This window comes from Chinchilla lanigera, unplaced genomic scaffold, assembly GCF_000276665.1.
Source record: "Chinchilla lanigera isolate Chin_1 unplaced genomic scaffold, ChiLan1.0 scaffold00008, whole genome shotgun sequence".
NCBI classification, from domain to species: domain Eukaryota; kingdom Metazoa; phylum Chordata; class Mammalia; order Rodentia; family Chinchillidae; genus Chinchilla; species Chinchilla lanigera.
This window is the reverse complement of record NW_004955409.1, coordinates 25,284,034-25,307,730: the sequence shown is the minus strand read 5'-3', so window position 1 is coordinate 25,307,730 and position 23,697 is coordinate 25,284,034. Positions and strand designations below refer to the sequence as shown.

At 36.5% G+C, this 23,697-nt stretch overlaps 1 protein-coding gene across 1 annotated transcript in view; it reads left to right on the top strand.

The window, feature by feature from the left end:
- Brms1l (breast cancer metastasis-suppressor 1-like) overlaps positions 1 to 21,419 on the top strand; it is a 33,246-nt gene extending 11,827 nt beyond the window's left edge. Inside the window, exons 4-10 of the mRNA XM_005376913.2 lie at positions 293 to 372; positions 12,000 to 12,096; positions 13,102 to 13,185; positions 14,186 to 14,250; positions 15,107 to 15,146; positions 17,100 to 17,226; positions 19,835 to 21,419. Coding sequence (XP_005376970.1) covers positions 293 to 372; positions 12,000 to 12,096; positions 13,102 to 13,185; positions 14,186 to 14,250; positions 15,107 to 15,146; positions 17,100 to 17,226; positions 19,835 to 19,952 — 611 coding nt within the window. The 3' untranslated portion in view covers positions 19,953 to 21,419. The remainder of the gene's footprint in view (positions 1 to 292; positions 373 to 11,999; positions 12,097 to 13,101; positions 13,186 to 14,185; positions 14,251 to 15,106; positions 15,147 to 17,099; positions 17,227 to 19,834) is intronic.
- The last annotated feature ends 2,278 nt before the right edge of the window (positions 21,420 to 23,697 follow it).

Genomic DNA, 23,697 nt, shown 5'->3' with positions numbered 1-23,697 from the left:
GATTTTATTTTTCACTTTGATCATTCTCTATTGTATTCTTGAAAAGAATGAAGCAAGAGCAAAAATTAGCAGTGTAGTTTCTTTTTAGCTCTTAAATTCTTAGTTTCTATCTTCTTTGATATATATTTTAAACAAGCTCTTTTGTTTTTACTTTTTAAAGGTAAAGTTATAATGACTTACAATTTCTTATTGATTCATCCTATAAAGTATGATGAGGACAGAATTCCTGTAGGGAAGTGCTAATGAAATGCTTTACTGCTAACATAATCAGAGTAATTGTGTTTGGTTGCAGGAATCTATAGAGAGCTCTGCTTAGAATCAGTAAAGAACAAATATGAATGTGAAATTCAAGCTTCTCGTCAGCATTGTGAGGTACTGTCATTTTGCTTACCTTTCAAGCTACTGACATTTCTTCAGTCCTTTTATCAGTGTAGTAATTTAAAGAGTAAATAAGAAAATTAAATAGTACTTTAGCTTATCACTTGTGTGCAGATTTTAAAAAGGGTAGTTGTACAGGGAGCTGTGTAGGAAATAGAATACAAGGAGAAACCGAAAACAAATGAGATAATTTTAGAGGTTTTTACAACTTTTGAATTTGTGGTGATTATACCATCTGACACCACTAAAAATATTAGCATTACTATGACATGGAAATTTGGACTAAAAATTCTACCTGATTGTGCAGTTAGAACGTTGGCATATAGAATTAATTTCTGACCATCCTATTTGCACATTTTTATAGCTGCTGCTGTAAAATAAGCATTCTATTTATATGAAGCATTTTCTGTGTATGTGGAAAAAATAGGTGTGTTTTTCTGTATATTCTCTTTATTTCAAATAGTGTTTTAAAGCAGTGTTAATTTTGCAAGTAGCTTTTCATAAAACTTACACAAGCTCAGAAGTGTGCTGAGGACGTAAATGGAGGAGTTCTACAATGACTCTTCCCTCTTTTTAGTGCACCTCATGCTAAGAGCAGATAAATAAGAATTAAGAGCAGATAAATAAGAAGTGAAAGTGATGTGAAAGTGATGGCATTTGTTACTTCATTCTCTTGATAACAACTGGGATGAATATTTTTGTGGTGTTAAGTAGCTGCTTGGATTTTCTCCCCTAAGAAGTGTTTGTTCATGTCTTTGGCTTTTGTATTGGGTTTTTTATCTTTTCCTTATAGAAGTTCTTTATACTTTCTGGATATAAAAACTTCGCTGGCTATATGTTTTGCATGTATTTTGTTCAGGTGTTGGGACCTTTTCACGATGACTAGAAGCACAGAGTTTTACATTTTAATGTAGTTGAATTTATCACCTTTCCTTTGTGGTATGCGTTTTTTTTTTTAATGTTTCCCATATGAGGTAAAACATATGTATTTTTTTTTCCTCTCCTCTCCTTTCATACTTCTCTCCCTTCCTCCCGTTCTTTCTGGTGGTACTGGGGATTAAACCCATCATTCTGAGCTGTATCCCTAGCCCATTTAATTTTTATTTTGAGACAGGGTCTCATTAAGTGACTAAGTTGCCTATGCTGTGTTTGACCTCATGATCCTCCTGCTTCAGCCTTCCCTAGTGCTGGGTTTACAGGTGTGCACCACCACACCCAGATTGTAATTTTCTTTTAAAATTTGGAAGTTTGCTTTGTATTACTAAACTACCCTTAATTTTTTGTGTAGTATATAGTTCTAATTTTATTTTCTTTTGCATATGGGTAGGTAATGTAAATACCTTATTGTATATCCCATCTTTTTAAAAAACAAATCAGCAGTTCTGTCTTTGAATATCAAATGTTCATGTATGTGCTGGCTTGTTTCTAGTTTTTTTCCCCTTCTAGTCAGTGGTCTTTTGGCTACTTCTGCAAAAACATCACAATTATTTTTTCTATGCCTTTTAGTTTCATAATTTTAAAAACTTTTCTTACAATTCTTACTGTGAATTTTGTTAACTTTAAAAATTACTTTTTGTATTTTGGATAGAAAAGTTAATTCTGTATGTTAATATTATACCTAGCAACCTTTTCTGCTTCTCTTAATTCTAAGAACTTGATTCAGATTCTTTTAGATTTTTCCATATAGATGATGATTTTATTTGTGAACAATGGTAGCTTGTTTCTTTCATTCTGATCGTCCTCTCTCATCATTTTATTTGCTTTTATGATATTGATAGGGTCTTCATCATTGCCATGTTCTTTTTTTATTTTTTAATTTTTTGTGTGACGCTGTGTAGTTTTAGGATGTCTGTGAACTCGCTATGTAGCCCAGGCTGGCCTCGAACTCACAGCAGTCCTCCTGCCTCAGCCTCCCAAGTGCTGGGATTACAGGTGTGCACCACCATGCTGGGCTGTTGTCATGTCCTTGATCTTCTAACAGTTTTGCAATAAGTGTGATTTTTTTGCAGGGGGTTAAAAATACTTTTTATCAAGTTAAGGAAATTTCCTCTTACAATTTTTTAAGAATTTCTAGCATGAATAGTTGTTACATTTCATTAAGTCATCTGTCTGCATCTATTGAATTAGGGTTTTTTGCTCTGGATATACTAATATCGTGAGTTGTGCTACTAATATATTTCCTAATGTTAAACAGTCCTTGGGCTCCTAGAATGATTCTTTCTCTTCTGCATTGTCAGAGTCACATTATGAATACTTTGTTTATAGAGATTTCATTTCTATGTTTATAAGTGAGATTTAACTTTCCATTCTTACACAGTCTTTGATTTCATTTTAAAATTCATAAAATAAATTATGAATGTTCCATATTTTTCTTTTCCATAGAGATATATGCTTAAGATTGAGGCAGTTAGTTCTGTGTTTGGTATATTTTGTTCAAGGGGGAGGAAGGGGAGGAGATGGGGAAGTAAAAAGAATTAAGATGCTTTATGTGCATGTACCAAGTCCCTGCAATGAATGTGATCATTATATACTCCAAACCTGTATTAATAAAAGTACACTTGATCTTAGCCAAAAGACTGAGAAGTCATTGTACTAATAAAAATAAAATGATAATATTTTTAATAGTCTGACAGTCAGAAAAGTTTCAAGAAGGTACAAAGAACTCAATTTTGTGAGCCATTTGAGAATGAGTTGAAACTATGCAGCACCATTACCACGAATCCTATAATGTATATTTTAAACAAACAAGGAACATTCTCTTATGTAACAACAATGCACTTACCAAAACCAGGCAGTGCACATTGCTAGGTTGCTGCCCCATCAGACCTGAATCCTCAGACGCCATTCGAGCTTTAGCAGTTGTTCCGGTAAGACATTTCGAAGCAAGGAGGTCCAGAATTACATGTTTCTATCATTGTGTTTAGTTGTCATCATATCTATTTAGTTTTCTACAGTGTGGCATAATTTCTCAGTCTTTCTTGACTACTGATCTTTGATTTTTTTTCTTTTTTCCAGTACAAGGAAGGTACAGGGAATTTAATTCAGGGACTTGTGCATGCTAGGTCAGTGCTCTACCACTGAGCTACACCTCTTGCCCTGATCTTTGAATTTTTGAAAATGTCAGGCCTGTTATTTTGTAGGGTATTCCTCAGTTTTGAGTTAGTCTGCTAATTTTCCATTATTAGAGTCAGGCTTTGCATCTTTTATAGAACATTACAGCAGAGATGCTGTTTTCTTATTGAATTCTCTCAGACAATGCACACTTCTGATAGGTTCTAATTTTGGTGACCTAAGTGGTATCTTCCAGGTTTCTCCAAATAAACTTACTTTGTTCCCATTGTAATAAATAAATATTTTGAGAACTATTTTGAAACTATGCAAACATCTCGTTCCCCACAAAAATTTCAGTTTATTTTTTTATTTTTATTTTTTTTTGTTTTTTCTCTGGTACCAGGAGCCGAACTCACGACCTTGCGCTTGCCAGGCAGGCGCTTTTTGCCGCTGAGCTAAATCCCCAGCCCCTTCAGTTTATTTATTGACTTACATCAGTATGAATTCATTGTTCCTTACTCATCTTTTTGGTCTACTACTTTCAGTTGCTGAGAGCAATAGGTGAAATTTTCTGTGATGTCATATTTGTTAACACTTCTTTGTATTTCTTTCTTGCTTTCTTTTTCAGTTAGTTTTCTTTCTTTATTTCCTAAAAGAAAAAAAAAGTGTCCCCATACCATTCTTTTTCAAATGGTAAAATCAGACTGGAGATACAGCATAGTGATAGAGCACATTCCTGGCATGCATAAGCCCTAGTTTGATCACAAATAATAAAAAAAAGTAAAGTTATTCACCATTTGAGATTTGGACCAAAGACATCATGATGCATATCTGCAATTTCAGATTTCTTTGATGAAAAAGTGTAGTGCTAAATACTTGTGAATCCAGAAACATAGCTCTCCTAGAATTATTATTTGTGTTTTGGTGAAAGCACTTAAGTGAGATCTACCCTTTATTTTTGTTTGTTTTATTTTGAGATAGAGTCTTACTGTGTTGCCCAGGCTAGTCTGCAGCATGTGAGCTCAAGGAATCTTCTTGCCTCAGCCTCCCAATAGCTGGGACTAGAGGTGTGTACCACTGTACCTAGCTGAGATCTACCCTTTTAACAAGTTATTTTTTTTTTTAAGTTGTTTATGTTTTTGCGGGGAGTACCTGGAATCCAACTCAGGACCTCAAGCTTGCCAAGCAGGCGCTGCGCCACTGAGATAAATCCCCAGCCCCACAAGTTTTTTTAAAGTGTACCATACAGCATTATTAACTGTAGGCATGAGGTTGTACAACAGAGCTCCGGAACGTAATTATCTAGTGTAATAAAACTATAACAGTTGAATGCAACTCTCCCTCAGCCTCCAGTAACCACTGTTCTCCTTTGTTTGCTTCAGTGTGTTTGACTCATTCCTCTGCCTCAGGTGAGTGGTGTTGTGCAGTATCTTTTGCATGTGGATATTTGGTTTTCCCAGCACTGTTTTTTGAAGAGTTTCTTCTTTCTCCAGTGTGTATCTCTGGCACCTTTATCAAAGATCAGTTGGGTGTAATGGGTGTATTTATTTCTGGGCTCTCTTCTGTGTGTCTGTCTTTATGCTAGTACTGTTTTGGTTATGTAGCTTTGTAATATATTTTAAAATCAGGTAGTATGATGCCTCTAGCTTTGTTCTTGCTTAAGATTATTTAGGCTGTTGGAGTCCTTTGTAGTTTCATGTGAATTTTAGTATTCTTTTTTTCTATCTCTGAAAAATGCCATTATGTTTTGTGATTCTTTTCTGTTTCATTTTCTTTACTTCCTTCTCTGGAACTCATTCATATGTAAGACATCATTCTGTATTCCATATCCACTAGTAATGAATATTTTAATTCAATGAACTGTTACCTGAAATTCTTCAGAGCCTATTTCTGATTTTTTCCTTTCTGCCAAATCTCATCTTATTTCCTCATTTCATGATTTTGGATTATAGTAGATTTATTGTTTGGAACTTTCTGAGCCTTACACAGAGGATGTAGTTCCTGGGCATCTGCTTTTCTTTCCTGTGGCTTGTTTCAGCTAGGCATCACCTGTGCCACTAGCCAGGGACTCCTTTAATTTAGTTCTTAGAATTTCTTGGAAGATGCAGATAGTCCATATTTGAATCTCAAATATGTAGATGTTATACCCGAGATGACGTATTCTCAGGGAAACTCCATCACCACCTGTTAACTAGGCTGAGTCCATTGTATTTTCCCCAGGTAGATGTTTTTAGTCTACCTTTGTACTGAAGGCATAGACTTTTAGGGCTTTATGCAGAGAATCCAGTTCCATTTCCCCATTTTCTCTTTTTCCCAAGCAGCAACTGAAAGCCGTGTCTCTTTGAGACCAGAAAATTCCCTCAAGGAAGCTACTCCTTCAGGATCAGGTTAACATGCTCATTTCTAGCTTTTTGAGGATATTCTTTATTTTCTAAAGAGCTTAGCTATATCCTATAGTATTTGTTCAGGATATCTGTACAAGTGTAGACTGTTTTTCCTACCTCAGAATATCTGGCTTACTAATCGTCAGAAACAAAAACCAGTAATTAATGTTTTTAACTTAGACAGGTATATTGGTCATCTTTCTGTTTCATTATTTTTCAGCTTTGAAAGTCCTTTCCCCTCCACAGAGATACTAAATATTAATCAAATTTTCTTCTAGTGTAGTTATAGCTTTATATTTTATGTTTAATATATAATTAACATGTTATAAATAATTATTTAATTATATAATTACTGTGACAATACTGCTAATTTAAGGACATTTTGAAAAGAAGAAATAAAGTGTGAAAGGGAACTCATATTTCACGTTACATATTTTGTATTAATATTCTCATTTTAATTCTTACAACAACATTATGGAATAGGAATTATCTTAATTGTGCGAATGGGTTAAGTAAAGCTAAGAGAGGTACAGTAATTTGCTAAGGGTCACACATACAATGAACAGCAGAACCAGGATTGAAATCCTTTGATCTCTCTAGGCATTTGTGGAGTTTGTCATTAAATCTGAACTTCATTATTCAGGGCTTTTAATCTGCTTCTTCCTTAGTTTTTACCCTTGACTCATACAGAGATAACTCAGAGGTAGGGAAGTGGGAAGAACAAAGGCCCTTTGCTAGTTGTCAGAATAAAAGTTTGATTAGTACCTGTTTTAGTTACTTGATCATTGCTGAGACACAATACTCCATACCTGCAACGTAAAGGAGGAAAGGTTTATTTTGGTTCACAATTTCAGTCTGTGGCTGGCTGGTTGCAAGGCAGAAATAGGATGGTAGAGGGGTGTGGCAGATGGAAAAGTGCTCAGCCCATAGCAGGGAGCAGAGAGAGAGAAGGGAAGAACTGATTTGGGAAATACACCCTTCCAGGTCACACCCTCACGACGCTACTACAACCAAGCCCTAACAGCACATTCAGCTATGAACTCATCAGCAAGTACGGTGCCCATATGATCCAGTTACCCCACCTCTGAACACATGAGGCATTTGGAGGACATTTCGGATCTAAACCATAACATTCTAACCTTGGCCCCGAAAGATTCATGTCCATCTCATTATACAAAATGCACTTAGCCCATCTCTAAGAATCACCAAAGTCTTAACCAGTTTCAGCATTGCTGAAAAGTCTTAAGTCCAAATTATTTGAGACTCAAGGTGAATTACCTGTGAGCTTCTGTGAAAAATCAAAGAGGCCAGGCCTGGTGGCACACATCTGTAATCCTAGCACTTGAGAGGCTGAGGCAGGAGGATTGTTGTGAGTTAGGAGCCAGCCTGGGCTACATAGTAAGTTCAAGGTCAGCGTGAACTACATAGCAAGACCCTGTCTCAAAAAAAAAAAAAAGGTCAAAAAGAAATTTAAATATTTCCAATATACAGTGGCACAGGTTAAACATTCCCTTCCAAAGGGGAGGAGTAGGAGGACACAAAGGAGTCTCAAAGCAAGACCAAAATCCAGCAGGTCAAACATGACATCCTATAGCTCCATGTCCAGCACCCAGGGCAAATTGTATTGAGATGTGAGCTCCAGAGAGCTTGGGTAGCCAGTTGCAGCCCACATGGCCTCTCTCTTGGGATGGGTTCTGCACACTTCCTGTGGCTTTTCTAAGCAGACAGTCTGTATTCCTAGAATCTTTCATTTCCTAGGATTTCACTGCCTTTTTGCCTTTACTTTCACAGCTTCATATGCTACTCTCTTGGAGCACAATGCCTGACCTCCCAGGCCTTCTTCTGAAATCTGTATGGAAACTTCCATGACCCTATAATGTTTCCATTCTACATCCTGAAAACCAGCACTGTGTGGATGATACCAACGTCTGCTGTGATCTCAAGCAGTAGTTGGGTCCCCTTGAGCCATTGCTGTAGAGGCCTCTTCGTGTCTGGATGGCTGAGCATTGTGAAACAAATTTTGGGAAACCAGTATTTAAGTAAGGATCCCACAGATTTTCCTTTCAAATGAAAACTTTACAATTTTGTGCTCTTGACCCTGTGAAAGATGTGGTCTTGCTTATTTCTGAGATGCCTTTAAACCATCCTATTTTCTTGATACAAAGTACTTAGTTTCTTCTTAATGATAATCTTTTCAGCAACTGTGTTTTCCATTGCCCCAATTTTGTGGGTCCATTATTTTTCTTCTGGTAACTTTTTCCAGTCATTCAGCTTTGCCATTTGCTCCTGACTTTTACCACAGTCTGGCTAAAAGCAGCCAGCAGTACCATGTGAACATCAGACTGCCTTGAAGTTTTCCCTGCCAGATTAATTAGTCTGCTACACTTAATCTCAGTCTCCTGCAAAATCTCAGGACATGGGAAAAATGTGGACAGATTTTCTGCGAGAACGTAACGCGTGTGGCCTGAAGTTCAACTTCCAGTGAAATCCTTCGTCCCCACTGAAACCTCTTGAGCTTGACCTTTACCAGCCACCTTTCTGTCAGCATTTGGATCTGAGCTCTGACCAGAATCTCCCACCAACTTTGGTTTACAGCATTCTAGGGCTTCTGTAGCTGGCATTTTCAAGCCTTTCCAAACTCTTTCCATGAACCACTTCCAAAGTCAGACCAATGACCCAACTTTCCTGGTACCAGTTTTTGTCTTCATCTCTTTCTCATTGATGAGACCTAATAAATTAAGGGAAGAGAGGTTTATTTTGGCTCACAGTTTCAGGGCATGGTGAGCTGGCTCAAAGGCAGAAAAAGAGTAGCAGAGGAAAAGGTGCGCAGCACATGGCAGGCAAGAAGGAGAGAGAGAAAAGGAAAGGAGATGCACCCTCCCAGGTCACACGCTCAGTGACCCGCCCTCCCAGCAGGCCCCACCTCCTCACGGCACACATCAGTAACTGTTTGGAAGCCCCACTTCTTTTTAAATTAAGTTTATTGGTACATTTCGGTTTTGCATAATGATCACATTCATCACAGGGAATTTGTACCTGTACATGATACAACTTGATTCTTTTTTTCCATTTCCCCTTTAACCTCCCTTTAACCTCTCCTTCCCTCCTTATTTACAAAAGCTTTGTTTCCATTTTTCTTTCTTTTCTGATTTTTTTTCTTTTCCCTTCCACCCTTGCCCCCTCTCCCCTCCCTAGTTCCCCTTCTCATTTGAACATTTTCTTCCTATTTCACAATATCTATTCTACATTTTGGTCCTGATTTACACTTTTGGTTTTTCACACCAGAGAAACAATGTGGTATTTATACATATATGTCTGATTTATTTCACTTACAGGTATAGTGTCAGGTGCATCTATTTAGCTAGAAATGTCTCAAGCTTATCTTTCTTTACAGCAGAGTGGAATTCCATTGCATAAAAAAACTCATATCTTTTTTATCCATTCACCAGTTGTTGAGCGTTTGGGTTGTTTCCAAGATTTGGTTATTACAAACTGTGCTGCTATAAACATGGGTGTGCATATATCACTGTGTTATGATGCTTCTAATTCTTTTGGGAAGATACCAAGAAAGGGGATAACTGAGTTGACTGGAACCTCTAAAAAGCCCTACTTCTAAACACATGAGACTTTTGGGGAAATTTTATTTTATTTTATTTTATTATTTTTCTCTTTTTGAGACAGGGTCTTGCTGTGCAGGTCAGGCTGGCCTTGAGCTCACTTTGTAGCCCAGGCTGGTCTCAAACGATCCTCCTGTGTCAGTCTCCCAAATGCTGGGATTATAGGTGTGCGCCACAACGCCTGGCTGAAATTGTTTTTGACCATATTTGAATTATACACCAATCACTTTTATTGTCTGTAAGCACAGGTTTGTTTTTAAAACAATAATATTTCACGTTCACTGTTTTTACTTCCACTAAAGCAAAAGCACCGCACTGCAAAGTTAACTCTATACAATTAAGTCCTCAATACATATTTCTTGATTTTTGTTAAAAAGTGATAGAAAATATTATACCACTCCAAAAAGAAAACCTTTTCCTTAGATTCTTTGTTTCACTTTGACTTCCTTCAAAAGCATTATAATGAAAGGGGTATTTCAAAAGTTATTTTGTTCTCCTTTCACAAGCTGGGCTCCTTTTACAAGCTGGACTTGAAACTTCCAAATATCCTTCAGGCTGACATCTGCAGTTATGGCAAATTTGTCTGCTATTTTTAATCACTTCTTTCTCAGTGCCTTCTTTTTTTTTTTTTTTTTGGTTTTTCTCCGGTACCGGGAACCGAACTCACGACCTTGTGCTTGCCAGGCAGGCGCTTTTGCCGCTGAGCTAAATCCCCAGCCCCCTCAGTGCCTTCTTGATTGGTGCCCTTCACGTCATTGTAGTGGCAACTGGTATTGGCGTAATAAGCCAGTGCTTATATTTAATAAGACTTTACCAAAGTCAGGGAACAAGCAAAAGGAGTGTAGAGGGCAGCATGCAGTGTGGTAATTTTTCATATGACATTGAATTTTAGTCTTCTTTTTTTTCTCCACCCTGTACTAGGGATTGAACTCAGGGCCTTCACACTGATGTAATGCTCCAGCCTTTATTTATTTTTTATTTGAGACAGGGACTTGCTAACTTGCAGTCTTTTCTCTACTGATATGGCAAGCAAGTTTAATGAGACAGGCACTCACAAGAAAACTGAAAAGGCAGGAACAAGCAAAGTTTTATTGAGCTGGCTAATGGACGGTCTCTAATCAGGAGCCAGAGAAGATGTCTGTGCCAGTATGGGTCTAACCTTCAGTTTAAGTATATTTTTAGGTTTCCATAGTAACCATTACCTCATTTTTGGGGAATCTTGCTAGAATGTCACACAATTATCACAAAATTTACTTCGCTCAGAAGCTGCTGGACAGCCAGATTACAGATGACTGTTGCAGTTTAACTTTTAGCCTACTTCCCAGTTTGTCTTGTTTGTTCTGTTTCCATTTTATGACTCTGCTCTCCTCTAAGTGGGCTGATAACTAACCAAGGGGATGGGGTGAAGAGTGGGATCCACTACAGCTTAAGTGAACTTAAGTGACTCCTCTTAATATGGAGTTAAAAAAAGAAAATGGAGTTTCCCTTACCTTATCACTACCAACCTGGAAAACAGCTAAGCACATAGAGAATGTAAATTATTTCAAACCCCGAAGAGAGGACTTTGTGATTGACTTTGGGCATGCAAGGGGCTGGGGATTTAGCTCAGCGGCAAAAGCGCCTGCCTGGCAAGCGCAAGGTCGTGAGTTCGGTTCCCGGTACCGGAGAAAAACCAAAAAACCAAAAAAAAAAAAAAAGACTTTGGGCATGCTTCCTACATAGTGTGTCCTATTTCTTCCACAAGAAGTCCTGTCTAACTGTGGCACAGTAGCATCCACAGGACAGTCAGTCGTAGCAACCAAACTGCAATAGCCTGATATCCTTTCTAGAAATAAACGTATGGCAGTGGGTTGGAAATTCATCACAGGCTTTAATGTACTGGATCTTATGCATATTTTATAGTTTTTTATAGTAAGGGTTGCATCGTTATATAATTTTTTAAAAATTGCCTGGACAGAGTAGACCTGGATTCTAGTTTGATCTACCAGCAAACTGTCTTCTCTCTTTTAGCAAATGAATCTATCTGTAGTTGTCTGGAGAGTTTTGAGTATAATTAGTCTATAATTTTGCCTACAGCTTAATTATTTTAAATAATTATAAAATTTGTACTAGAGTCTTTCTCTTTGGGATATATTGGTCTTTGTGATGTATTGGTCTATTTAATGTGATGCTGAGATAGTAAAGGTCTGATTATTGCCCTTTGAAAATAATATAACCCATTTTGTAATGGCATACTTTATATAAGAGGTTCTCCATTATGGTGAGAGGTGGGACCTGCTTATATTTAAAGGAAGCCATGAGAGTTTGCTATGAGTAAATATTTACTTCTTTATCACATAACAACTTAGATGTTCTTAAGCAGAATTTCATGTAGTTAAATCTACATTTAGACTGTATGCTTTATAGTTCTATTTCTTTCATATGTTTGACATTTACTTCTTTAAAATTTTAAGTTGAATTAAAGAAAAAAGCAATCAAAAGCATCATACATTAAAGTTCTTTGGTGCTCTTAGTTAAATAGACCCAAGTTTTCTTTCTACTTAAGTATTATCTTTTTTTATTTCTCCAGAGTGAAAAACTTTTGTTATATGATACAGTTCAGAGTGAGCTAGAGGAGAAGATAAGAAGGCTTGAGGAGGACAGGCACAGCATTGACATCAGCTCAGGTAAGGGGTGTGCGCTGATGGTGATGTTTGTGATGCTGGCTCTTTTGTGTACCGCAGTGTCTCATGTATCTTCATCTTCTGAAATTAGTATGGAAATGAAATGTCCCAACAGAAAGGAGGAGACTTCCAAAGAACTATGATTATGATTGTTACTTTGATTTGAATTTACACTTTAGAAAGATGTAAAAATTGGGACACATGAAAAGAAGTGCTGACAAGCACCCTACAGGAAATAGAAGTGTGACAGGAAACTACTATAAGAATAGTACTGGAAAAACAGCAACAGTGTATGTTCCTCCCTCTACACCTTGAGAGATTATCGTGTGGGGAAGGATTGCAAACCTTTTCGACAGAGTCAAACCACAATAAATGGAGAGATGTGTAGTTTTTTTTTTGTCTTAGGAAAAGGAAACACTTATCAGTAATTAGATGAGTCCAATGTGAAACAGGCTATTTTGGAGGTATTGATAGAAAGGTTTTCTACATTGGGTAGAAGAATACTAGATTATCCTAAAGTTCTTGAGTGTGTATTATGTTATCTGCTAAAAATTTATTTCACTGGAATAGAGTAGGCACAGTGCAGTCAAATATTCTGAGATCTAATGCCAGTGCTTCCTCACCAAGTATTTGAGTGACCCGGGATAGTCACTTAGGTTTTCTAAATCAGTCTCCTTGTCTGTAAAAGGGAAGTAATAAGAATATCTGTCTCAGAGATAGCTTGAGGATTAGGTGAGACAGTGTGTATAATACATAATTTGTGAAGTGCCTGACGTACACTGATCATTTGTAACTAGAAGTGCCAAATTAATTTTTGCTTTAATAAAGGTAGAGGAAAATTCATAAATATATAGATGCTCATGAAATTATATATATGCATATTATCTCCCCACTGAAGTATTGTATAGTTTTATAAATCAATAAATACCACCCATAAAATTCTGTAGTTCTTTTTCCTCTTGTGGTCACCAGAAATCAACTAATGCTTAATTTTTATTTGCATGCCAGAGCTGTGGAATGATGAACTTCAGTCAAGAAAAAAGAGGAAGGATCCTTTCAGTCCTGACAAAAAAAAGCCAGTTGTTGTTTCAGATATCCTTTTCCAAATTCTCTGAGTTTTTTCCCCTTGATGTACATTTTTGCACTGTGCATACGTTTGTAACTTTTACTAGTACACATTAACTGCATTTACGTGGTCCTATAATAAGCAAAAAAATGCTTTGTAAAATAGATGGAAGGCAGAAGATACACTTTAGATTAAGAAGGGTAGGAGAAGGGGAAGGATTTAGCCACCATCATGAGTTTGAAAATACATATGGTTTTATAGTTCCTGAGGGCTTTGATATGAAACAGGTGTTTAGTATACACCATGATTACTTTTCATGGTACTTTTTATAAAACATTTTTCATGTTATTGAAATTGGAATATTCTTGATTAATAACTGATGTGTACATTCAGTTTCAGCATTCTTGTGTCACCTTCCCCATGCCCCTGATTCTTTCCCCTTCCACCTTAAAAACAGTGATTAAGTTGGTGGTGTATTTTAGAATTGATGATATCATAGGATTAAGGGAATATGCTTATGGCATCAGAAGTATGAAAGTATATCATAAATAAATAAATATATTTATCCTGGTACTAATTTTTTTTTTGAGACAGAGTCTCATTGTGTAGTTCAGGCTGGCCTTGAACTCACTGTTACCTAGGCTGGCCTCAAACTTGTGGCGATGTTCCTGCCTCAGCCTCGTGAGCACTGGGATCACAGGCATGTGCTACCGTGCCCAGCCTGGTACTAAGTTTTTAAAAGAATAATTAGAAGTCAGAATTCAGGATTCCAAAGAATTATGTCCATATATCATTGCTCTATTTTCTGAAAAATAGAACTTTGGAAGTAGAACTCAAAGTGTGATATTCTTTTTTCCTGTCTTTTTCCCTTTCTCCTGTCCTTTTTTTCTTCCTCCTTCTCTCCCTACTTCCTGTTGGGGATCCAACCCACGGCTTCACACATGCCGGTCAGGGGCTCTGCTCTTGAGCTGCACTCCCAGCCCAGTTGTGATTTCCTTTCAGCTGAATTAACCTTGACTTTTCAACGTCCATATATTGTTTATATGCTACAAGATCTTGATATTCTTGAAGACTGGACAACAATTAGGAAGGTATGATTAAAGAGCAATGTAGCACAAACATATTTTTATAGTCTACTTTTTAAGATTTTATGTTTTTCACTAATATATCAAAATACTATAAATGTTTTGCTTTGGAATGTTTTGCTTAGTACTAAGGCAGTTAGTGCTATTATAAGTAACAGTGGATTGCAAGCATATTTTAGAGACATGTCAGCAGTTTGTATATTTTCTTTAATAATATAATTCATAATTTTTGCAAGAGTACAGAAAAGCATTTATTTAGTTTATCAAAAAATAATGATATCAGTGTTCTGTGCCTAGGACTCTGCCTGGCCCTCATGGAGGACACTGTGTAGTCACTTGCTGAGTGAATAAAAGTGAACATTTGAACCCTTACTGTGTCCTGTGTTCTACCATTGAACAGTCAAGAATCACAGCTTTTCAGTGTTTGTTTAAAAGTGGAGCCTTATTTTCCTTATTAAGTTTTTTCATTTTTGTAAACATCTTTTATTAAAATTTTCCGGGGGCTGGGGATTTAGCTCAGCGGCAAAAGCGCCTGCCTGGCAAGCGCAAAGTCGTGAGTTTGGTTCTCGGTACCGGAGAAAAACCAAAAAAAAAAAAAAAAATTTCTGTAAACTTTTCTTGTCATTTTTGTAAACTTCTTGGGAGTTAGAAATTATTTCAGATATTGATAATACTAAGACAAATTATTGTTTATTATGTATATTCTTTATGGCCTTATACGTTAAAAATTTTTTGGAGCAGCTAATGTTTGTATTTTACCATATTTGTTATTGAACCAATCAGTATTGTTATACATATGTCATAGATAGTAAAATATATTTTCACGGAGACAACTTCTTTCTTCCTTTTTGTTTTTGTCAAGGCCATGGCTACGCTGGGTCCACACAGAGTAAAAACAGAACGTAAGTGATGAATTGAGAAATACTCACTGTGGAGGTTTGTTGAGTCAGGATTATTAAATCATCTGTATACTAAAGAGCTTCCTCATCAGTAATTTCATTTCATTAGTGAACACCGTACCTGAAATGTTGAGGAATTCTTCTGGAGTTTATTATGTTGCATCAGAGTTTCAGAATTTCTGGATGCAGTGTATTTCTCTATTGCTTTAGCTAATGGATCAGTAATTCAAAAAGCATTCAGTGTTTTTTATTGGCCCAGTAATGTTTTTAGAGAAGACGTTTAGAATTTGTAGATTGATTTCAGGAAGTCTGGATCCTCTGAAGTTGTTTGGAAAATTTCTTGCATGTCTACATTTTCTTAGAAGACAGACATTAGAATGCTGACAGCAGAGAGCATCAAGGAAATGTTTGAACCACAAAGGTTGACGCATTTTGATGTGCCTTAGTAAAACTCACATCATTACACTTCCTTGATTTTTTTTTTTTTTTTTTAAATCTAAAAGCACTGCCAAAGTCATGATGGCTATTAGCTTTGTTTATGTCTTTTTTCACTAGAGGGGAGATTTCCTAAATCCTTCTAAGCACCATGAAGCTAGTTTTTTTTTTTTTAAAGCATGTTTTAAATACTAAGATCTTTCTAGTCACATTCCAACAGACAGTCTGTAAGAGATTTCTGTTTTATCATTACTCTGAGGATTCCTCTAAAATTTATATCATGTCAAGAAATCACAGCAATAAAGTACCACCATTGGGAATTAACTGGAAGGGCAACTTCCTAAATCTCTAGAGCAGTGGTCCTTAACGTTTTGGGGATCATGGGATCTTTTACCCGCCCCCCCACGCCAATCCTGTTATCTTTAGCATTGTATCCTGTTAGTTTTCTTTTTAGCATTTGCCTCAATTTATACTTTTTAATTTATTGTTTATCTCCTGACTGGATCGTAAGCTCCATGAAGGCTAGTACTGTATCTCTTTTAACCATATCGCCCGCCCCACCCTGGGCCTAGCACAACGCATCAATGGACTAATAAATATATGCTTACTGAACGCATACTCCACACAGGGCACTATCTGAGAATCTGTGGGTACAATAGAGAGAAACTTCCTGGAGCCTCCTTGGGGGTAGTAGAATAATGTTATCTGTAAATAAAGATAGCTCCAGATGGTGATAATAATTATTATGAAGGAAATATAAAGTTATTGTGACAATTAACTGAGTAGAGGGTAGAAGTGGCTGGGAAGACCTGTCTGAGGGGGAGACATTTGAATGACAAAGAGGTATTTAATTTATGGTATGCTTTTGACAATGTGTGAAGAATACTTTCTTGCTGCATGAGTTTATCTGACTAATGCAAAACCATTTCTGGGATTTAAAAATGGAAATTCTATTTATGATATTTCCTTTTTAGAATGAAAGGCCTGGAGAACTCTTGGAATAGATATTAAACTCAGCTTTGTATGAGGCTGGTGGTGTAGCTCAGTGGTAGAGCACTTAGCATGTGCAAGACCCTGGGTTTCATTTCTAGGACTGAAAATAAAAAAAGAAAACCCAAAAAGAAAAATCAAACAAACCACAAAACAAAGCACAAAAACCTCTGCTTCTTTGGAAGCTATCAGATTCCTTGCAAGGGAGAAAATATGGCAAGTGTATTTTCCAGTGGGAATATGACAATTGATATTTTCAGTATTGCTTAAAATTGGCATTAGTAATTAATAATTCTTTCTGGTGCTCATCTCATCAATTAATGACTTATTTTTCATTGTCTATGTTTGCATTAAAACTTGTTGGTTTATATGAAAGAATACAAGAAATCAAATTTTTTGTTTCTATTAGATTTTAAGTTTGTTATCTGTTTTTTTTCACATATATGCATGGGTTGGATTAACAATGTTCTGACTCTGTTGTTCTTCTGACAATGTCTTATTAATATAACAGTTTTGAACTGATCCCTTTAGCACCTGTGAAACTAGAAAAACATCTGCACAGTGCTAGATCCGAAGAGGGCAGACTGTATTATGATGGTGAATGGTATATACGTGGACAGACAATATGCATTGATAAAAAAGATGAATGTCCTACAAGGTAAGGAGCTTTTGTCATTTCAGTGTTACTACTCAGTACTGGTTTTTACATTATCATTGTCAATAAATGTTTGCAGCTTCCATTGGGCATTCAGAGTGCATCATTAGTTGCCTGTGAGTGTTTTTTCCACATGTGTCAGTATCTGTACACCAGACTCTGTTCAGCTCATGAGCACCGGGACTGACACAAGTAGAAGTAGTGGAATTATTTTTCTGGTAAGTGATCCTGTTGGTTAATTCTGAAGAGTTGACAAACTGTTATGATTCAGATATAATGACCTATAAACCAGACCCGCAGGAATTTTTGGAGGGTCTATTTAATCCCTAACTTTATGGGGTCTGTTAAAAGAATTTGTATCTATTAAAAGAGAAGAAATGGAATGTTAAGAAAAAACTAGGGTAATAGTAGTTGAAAGTGTAACTTGAAATCTGGAAATTGCCTTTTAAAAGACTTAGTCTCTCTAGGCTCAAGTAAAGTTTGTATAATTACGTTTATTAATGTGAGTCACTGCTTTTATTCCTCAGTAGTTTAGGATTCAATTCTTAGAGTAGTAGCCTTCTATAGTAAGAAAATATCGTTTCCCAGGTAACAGTAGTAAATAAGATATTTGAATTTAGTATTCTAACTCATTTTTCCACGTACAGTAGTTTTAATTGGATCATAATTTCATTTTAAAAATTGTAAGGATTCTGGGAACGTAGTGTAGAGTAACTTTTTTCAGACAAGTTCACTGAGCTGATTATTAAATTATGTATCCTACTCTAGATACTTCTCTTTATTGGTTTTGTAACCTTTTACTGTTACTTAGCATTAAAGCGGTTAAAAAAGAGACACAGCATAAAAGAGGGTAAAGCACATATGTTTTATAAAAATTTCTATGTAAAGATTAGTAGTGTCAGGAAAGTGCATCTAAGTGCCCCGTGGAAGATTTCCTATAGTCAAGGCTGGTAAGAGTTGGGATGGTAATATCACATCAGTTAATGGTTTTAGTTCCACTCTGTCTTTTTGGGGAATGGTGAAGGAGTAGGAACGATGTGCATTTAGTACAGCCGTATGTCACTGAGCAGCAGGGGTATCTTCTGAGAAATGCACCATTAGGCTTTTTGCGGTTGCATGAACAGCACGCACAAACCGAGATGAAATATGGCTCAGTCCCTTGATGTGCCTGCTTGATGTACGTAAGGTACGAGGCTGCTGCCATGTTCCATGGTATGTTGTTTTATTGTAAACCTTTTTTTTTTTCTCATAAGTAGGAGTACACCCTAAAATTATGGCCAAAAATATATCACAGTAAATACATAAACTGGTGACCGAGTCAGGTACTGCCATTATCAGGTCTCACATACTGGCCCTGTTTTACATGGTGTGCTTGTAGGTTCTTGTGTACCAGCATCACGACAGACATGTAAATGAGGCGCTGTGCTACATTCTGACGGACACAGCCTCTGGGCGATGGGACCGTTTCAGCTCCATTATAATCTAACGGAACACTGTTGAATGTGAGATGTGATCGAAAAAGATGGTGAATTCGTAACTTTTTAAAAAAACGTGTGTAAAAGACACCCTGCCATTAATCCACCTCAGAATGGCCTCACTCATGTAGAACACACGTACTTCTCATCCTTGCCACTTTCTGAAGCAGTTCTAGAAGTCCTTTTTCATGAATTTCTTTAGTTGTGCCTTTGTGGCTGCCTTTATGTCCTGAATTGACTGAAATATTTACCTTTTGTGGTTGTTTTGGCTTTTGGAAAGCAGCAGAGGTCACGTGGTGCCAAATCCATTGAATACGGTGTGCGAGGCACACTGTCATGTTTTTCAAGCCTGCCTTTCCTTTAGATGGTACTTGACAGCAGGATTCACCATAGTTTTGATCATCTCTCATAAAGGCATGAAAGAGAACTTCACAGCTGCCTCAGAAAGAGACCAGAAGGATGAGATAAGTGTGGGGGAGGGTTTTTGTTTGTTGGTTGGTTTGCTTTTTGAGACAGGGTCTTGCTATGTAGTTCAGGCTGGCCTTGAACTCACTATGTAGCCCAGGCTGGCCTCAAATTCACAGCAGTCCTCCTGCCTCAGCCTCGTGAGCGCTAAGATTACAGGAGTGTGCCACTATGCCCAACTTGAGGGGGAATTTTTTGAGGGAAATTGATAGCAATGTGTCTTTTATTGTAATAATTCTGTTTAAAATTTCAATGTTAGCAATGTATTTGATCACTCTGTGTGGTCTCTTATTAATTTAATGTCTTTTTGCAGCATATAACTGTAGATCTAATGGAAAGTCAGCCTTTTTTCCCTTCCTACTCAAGTTCTGTTCTTTGACCTTCTTTTCCCCTTCACCCTTCTCTCTGTTCCTGCTACCATCCTGTGATCTTCAATAAATGTAGCTACTTACTGCATTAAAAAAAAGAAGTTTCATTACATCTATTAAAGAAGGGATATTATTATTAAGTGTCGCTGAGTGTTACATTCTTGACGTGCTTACAGTGCAGCCATCTGGTAAATGACAGTTATATACTTGAACCCATTGTCCAGTGGTCTTGCTTTTGTAGCTAGCAATGTAAAAGGAGGAGACATTGTAACTCATTCATTCTTCCTCTTCTCCCCTTTGCAGTGCCGTAATTACAACAATTAACCACGATGAAGTTTGGTTTAAGAGGCCTGATGGAAGCAAATCTAAGCTTTACATTTCACAGCTACAGAAAGGAAAATACTCCATTAAACATTCGTAATCATGATTTAAGTGTTATCTAAATCTACCTTGTTAGTGTTGCCAATTTCAATGTGCCATGGGAGGGAAAAAAATGTTTTCAGTAACTTAATATTCTCACTGAATCATGGGAATGTGTATTTGTGGGTCGTGGACCTCATATTGCTACGTTATTAAAAGAAACCCTAATAAGAGAGTTTAATCATCATCGTTACATGTATTTGCCTCTTAGATCCAATTACCAGTAGCTATATATGGTAAGGATTTCTTTCTAAAAGTTTGTCTTTATTTTTAAAAAATAATTATGCAAATCTGTTTTATCTTTAGTGAACTATGGCTATGTTTATCTGCAGTTTTTCATTTTCCATGTTTGTCACTCATCATGGTTGTAAATAAGATGGATAAAATGTTTTCTATAAATGGTTTGTATTAGTATATTAGTGTTAAATCAGAATTGAAATTTAAAACTATATATGTGAGTATGTATATATGGCATCATCAGCTTATTTAGAACTGATGGTCTTACCTTACAGTCTAGTTTTACCCCAGTGAAAATATTTGGTTTGAAAGCTAAAAGGAGCACTTTTGTAGAATAGCTTTCCTTCTCCTCTTTCTTGATGGTATGGTGGTGACCTATTTTTACAAATTATACTTAATGTTAATTAGTAAAATTAGTGTCAAGTGATAACATGTTCCTACCTGCATTTCTTGTGACCCTTTAAAGGGCAAGTGTTCATCCCTGGTATTTATGATCCAGTGTGTAAGTGGTGAACAGTAACTGACAGTATTGTGGTGCTTGCTGTACATGTCTGATCTTTCCAAACAGATTTTTAGTAAGTTTTCCAGAGGTAAAACTAGATCTTTATTCTAATTGTATTCCTAGGGCAAAATGGACAGGGTTAATTTCCTTGAATCTGTTCCCCAAGTAGTGTTTTAATCTTGGATATTTTTACACTTTAAGGCCATTTGGTGCAATTTAGAGAGCATTGGCCTCCCTTCCCTTAGCCACATTCAAGTGAACTTCCAAAGCCTCAGGAAGAGTATAAGGCATTGAAGCCCTCAGTACGGCGGCACAGTGGCTGTAGTATATATTTAGGGTACAACCAAACCAAGTATTCCTGGTGGTCTTGTGCACTTTAATTTCTGTTACAGTGAGACTTAAGAGGGTAAGGAAGAAGTCTACTTATTAATACCGTGCAGAAATATCTGCATGATTCCGTTTGTTTTCTTACTATTTTACCTCTGCAAACATCATCCTATGCAGATCACTACTTTATGGTTGCCAAATTTGAAAACATTTTGACTTCTGAAATTCAATATTACCAGTTATGCCACTTTGTTCTGTTTCTAATTACTTTTAGTAATTGTACATAATGTCATAATCCAATAGTATTTGACAGTACTTATATATACAATGTTTGATAAGCATTTTTAATAAGATTTGTATTTTTTAATTTAGTATATAATAAAAAGATGTGTTTGAGTGTCATTTGTCATGTCTTGAATTACTTACGCATATTTAGTTCTTAAATTATTTATAAGTTGTCCACCACCAAGAAGAATTTGAACCAATTTACATCGATAGTTACGGAGTGCTGGAGTGTGGCACAAATCTCTCTGCTTCCCTGAGTCACAACTCAGCTTGTACTGGGATATATTTACAGTTCAAGACAGCTGAGGTCTTAACTAAAAAATATATGCTGTGCTTTAATAAAAATGTACTACGTAAGTTCCAAAGTTCTACATAGAAAATCTTTATTTTAAAATTATGATTTAGTAGCTGTGTTTTTCAAAACTTGAATATTTATGTAATAAATATGATTCAACCAAAACATTAAGGTCCAGGTAATCATATGTTTGACTGTGATTAAAGTACTACAAAAATAGTTACAGACAGTTTGCTGATGCAAGATTTAACTTAGGACTGTCAGAGCTCTGAAATATGAGGCAGAGGCTCTGTATGTTTATGATCAGCTTCCGTCTTAGTGTCAGTTGCTGTCTTTCCCGTCACACCTCCTAGTTTTTCGTGTTCAATCTACCTGTGCTTGCCATTTCCCACTTTAAAAAGAAAACGTATCCCAGCCATCACTAATCCAGTTTATCAAGTAATAATTCTTACTAAATATCAGTGGCATTCATCCCTTTCTCATTGTTCCTTTCAACGCACTGATCTTTCCGTTACACTCTTCAGGTAAAAGCGGTACTGATGTGTATAGTGTCACTCAGGACTTCACTTACAGAACCATGCACTCTGCATTGATAGCTGTTTAGGAAGAATAGGGATGCTGGCTATTTCTAACATTTTGCTTTTTGGCCCAGTAATACAGTACAATAAGGTAGAATAAAAAAGAACTTTTTATAAGGAAAATGGATGTAGGAAAAAATGAATAATTAGGATTTGTGTGGTCTCTAGGCAAACTGGAATACAAGCTATTTTATTTGTTAAAGATAAAATCTAAAATACCAGGAAGACAATTGAAAAGCTCAAAATGGGATTAGAAAAAAATGTATGTCCATTGTTTCTAATGGGTGAACTTCGGGAATTGTGTCCAGTACACTCGGTGAGATTGAATGCACAGTTCTGTCATTGCTCGCTGAGGGCCACAGCCTCCCTCTGACTGCTTTCTCGAGCATGTACCTTGCTGCTCTGGTCAGTTTTTGGACTAGAAGCCCCTGACTCATGGGTAGCTGGTGATAGTAACGCTAGAAATTTGAGCGACTGCTATGTACTAGGAGCTATGTTAATGTGAAACTGAAAGTCATTATTTAACTTTTTTTATGTTCAAAGCAAAATGAACATAAATGTCATTTTCATGTTCAAAACAAAATGAACACAAATGTAATAGTTGTGACAGGTTTACTCTTTATAGATTTGCCATATATTGGGAATTTCTGGCCATGATTCTTTTCTCAAGGTATCAGAAGCAAAATACTGCAGTAGAACTTTAAGTTGGCAATGTTCTGAACAGTCAGTTATCTCAAGTTGCTAATCTTTATGGAAAATGAGTATGTGGTTAGGTACTGAAAGCTGAAATTTATCAGTCTGGAATTGTTCCTAAAGTTGAACCTAGTGTGTTCTCTTTTATGATAGTTAAGAGTAGAAGTTAGGGAGGTTAAGAGTAGAAGTCATGCAGTGATAGTCTTTAGAGTCCATTTTCTCTTTCTTTTTCTGTTTTCTTGTGTCTGACACACGTCTGAGGTGGGCGACCTTTCCAGATTGTTACATTCTCTGAAGAGAGAAGTACCATCATCCTAGTCCAGAAGCAGGCCACGTTGGTACCCTTTCATCCTGCTAGCAAAGATTACAAATTATGTTAAACTGCCCAAAAAACCAGACCTTTGAGCGGAGGCTAAACGATCTTCTTTACAGGGATATTGAAAGAAATATATTTCATTTATTATTTAAAGATTTTGAAAATGGCATTGTTAATGGAGGAGATAAGTGCTTGCACTTGTTCGAAAATAAATTTATGATTTCAGATATTATGCTTAAGTACACCTATGAGTGATTGCGCTTATAGACTTCAGGCACTGTTTATCCATCGACTCTAGCAGATTTAAACCTTGTACTCCATGGTGTTAACTTATACTTTTAAAATACATTTATGTAGAGTATGTCTTTCCTGCACATACTTACATCAGGGGTGGTGAACCTGCGGCACGTGTGTTACTGTGTTTTTCTTTTAAGATGAAGATGTTAATTACGAGTTCTTTGTTCTGAACTAAAACCTCAGCATGCAGGTTTAATTGCAGTGTTGGCACTTTGT